This window comes from Penaeus chinensis, chromosome 33, assembly GCF_019202785.1.
Source record: "Penaeus chinensis breed Huanghai No. 1 chromosome 33, ASM1920278v2, whole genome shotgun sequence".
NCBI lineage: Eukaryota > Metazoa > Arthropoda > Malacostraca > Decapoda > Penaeidae > Penaeus > Penaeus chinensis.
The window spans coordinates 5,125,236-5,127,735 of NC_061851.1; the positions used below are offsets into that span (position 1 = coordinate 5,125,236).

The window sequence follows — 2,500 nt, forward strand, 5'->3', positions numbered from 1 at the left end:
GAGGGGAGGGGAAGAGGGGAGGGGAAGAGGGGAGGGGAAGAGGGGAGGGGAAGAGGGGAGGGGAAGAGGGGAGGGGAAGAGGGGAGGGGAAGAGGGGAGGGGAAGAGGGGAGGGGAAGAGGGGAGGGGAAGAGGGGAGGGGAAGAGGGGAGGGGAAGAGGGGAGGGGAAGAGGGGAGGGGAAGAGGGGAGGGGAAGAGGGGAGGGGAAGAGGGGAGGGGAAGAGGGGAGGGGAAGAGGGGAGGGGAAGAGGGGAGGGGAAGAGGGGAGGGGAAGAGGGGAGGGGAAGAGGGGAGGGGAAGAGGGGAGGGGAAGAGGGGAGGGGAAGAGGGGAGGGGAAGAGGGGAGGGGAAGAGGGGAGGGGAAGAGGGGAGGGGAAGAGGGGAGGGGAAGAGGGGAGGGGAAGAGGGGAGGGGAAGAGGGGAGGGGAAGAGGGGAGGGGAAGAGGGGAGGGGAAGAGGGGAGGGGAAGAGGGGAGGGGAAGAGGGGAGGGGAAGAGGGGAGGGGAAGAGGGGAGGGGAAGAGGGGAGGGGAAGAGGGGAGGGGAAGAGGGGAGGGGAAGAGGGGAGGGGAAGAGGGGAGGGGAAGAGGGGAGGGGAAGAGGGGAGGGGAAGAGGGGAGGGGAAGAGGGGAGGGGAAGAGGGGAGGGGAAGAGGGGAGGGGAAGAGGGGAGGGGAAGAGGGGAGGGGAAGAGGGGAGGGGAAGAGGGGAGGGGAAGAGGGGAGGGGAAGAGGGGAGGGGAAGAGGGGAGGGGAAGAGGGGAGGGGAAGAGGGGAGGGGAAGAGGGGAGGGGAAGAGGGGAGGGGAAGAGGGGAGGGGAAGAGGGGAGGGGAAGAGGGGAGGGGAAGAGGGGAGGGGAAGAGGGGAGGGGAAGAGGGGAGGGGAAGAGGGGAGGGGAAGAGGGGAGGGGAAGAGGGGAGGGGAAGAGGGGAGGGGAAGAGGGGAGGGGAAGAGGGGAGGGGAAGAGGGGAGGGGAAGAGGGGAGGGGAAGAGGGGAGGGGAAGAGGGGAGGGGAAGAGGGGAGGGGAAGAGGGGAGGGGAAGAGGGGAGGGGAAGAGGGGAGGGGAAGAGGGGAGGGGAAGAGGGGAGGGGAAGAGGGGAGGGGAAGAGGGGAGGGGAAGAGGGGAGGGGAAGAGGGGAGGGGAAGAGGGGAGGGGAAGAGGGGAGGGGAAGAGGGGAGGGGAAGAGGGGAGGGGAAGAGGGGAGGGGAAGAGGGGAGGGGAAGAGGGGAGGGGAAGAGGGGAGGGGAAGAGGGGAGGGGAAGAGGGGAGGGGAAGAGGGGAGGGGAAGAGGGGAGGGGAAGAGGGGAGGGGAAGAGGGGAGGGGAAGAGGGGAGGGGAAGAGGGGAGGGGAAGAGGGGAGGGGAAGAGGGGAGGGGAAGAGGGGAGGGGAAGAGGGGAGGGGAAGAGGGGAGGGGAAGAGGGGAGGGGAAGAGGGGAGGGGAAGAGGGGAGGGGAAGAGGGGAGGGGAAGAGGGGAGGGCAGAAACACTTCTTAAAATATGGATAAGTAGCTGTCACTTACCTGCTACTGGTGTTATGCGTTTGGTATTGCAGAAATCAATATGTATTTTCCATCTTTTTGTACTAGGGATTTTGATTATGTATCTAGGAATCATCCTGATACAATATTTCTCACACGACTGAATATTCTCTACCAAGGAATTCGATTTGAAAATATTAACTCCCCTCCCATGAACGCCAGGCGTACATGGGCTCATGTTTGGATATTTCAATGAGCTTTTATTAAATCTACCCATGTGTAATCGGCATGTGCATCATTTCCATGGAAACTAGGCCTGTGGAAAGCTTGCAATTAGAGATATTCCTAGCTAAGCAGGGGCTACCTCACCGCTCCGCCATGGCTACACAAATCGAATACTGACGCGCACACTCTCACTATTTTACTCCATTCCTAGCACTTCCGCATTGCAAGTAGCCCCTGATTAGGATCATATAAGAGCATATTTCTTGCGGATGCAAACCAAAGATAAAAGAGGAGATAAACTGAAGGCACAGAGGATAAGAAGAAAATGTCTAGCTTCTTTGTGCTCGGCATCCAACATGGCAGCCGACCCCCCCTCCTAGGATGACGCTTGCCACCACTGAATTTTCTGCTTTTTCACCACCAAACCTCACCTTTCCGCTGTTTTCCGAAGCCTCATTTAAAGTTTGACCCTGCAGCTTTCTTGTGACGTAACGTAGCTGGTTGATCATATTTTTCTCTGCAGATATTTGGAAATCAAACTGATGCGAACACTTCTATTCTCACAGCGGCTCTTGGGTGTATTACCCGTTTTTAAAAAGTAAGGTCTTCTCTTCACTCACTTTTTGCCATTTCTACTCCATTTTCTCAAATCGTCTTTCGTACAACATCTCACTCACACAGTATTTTGTTTACCATGACCATTTATCATCTAAACCAAAAATGGCCGAATACTAAAGGCGGCCGTAGCGCGCATGTCCCAACTGGCGTCTGGCGATACTACAACTGGGCCTCATTC

The 2,500-nt window shown here is 58.3% G+C and overlaps 1 protein-coding gene across 2 annotated transcripts in view; it reads right to left on the bottom strand.

Annotated features, from left to right (window-relative positions):
• The window catches only part of LOC125043400 (barH-like 2 homeobox protein), a 52,519-nt gene extending 50,044 nt beyond the window's left edge, over nucleotides 1-2,475 (bottom strand). Inside the window, exon 1 of one of the 2 annotated variants that reach the window (XM_047639504.1) lies at nucleotides 2,136-2,475. In XM_047639504.1, the coding sequence (XP_047495460.1) occupies nucleotides 2,136-2,213 (78 nt within the window). In that variant the 5' untranslated portion in view covers nucleotides 2,214-2,475. The remainder of the gene's footprint in view (nucleotides 1-2,135) is intronic. The other variant, XM_047639505.1, reaches the window with a different exon arrangement.
• Between the last annotated feature and the right edge of the window lie 25 nt (nucleotides 2,476-2,500).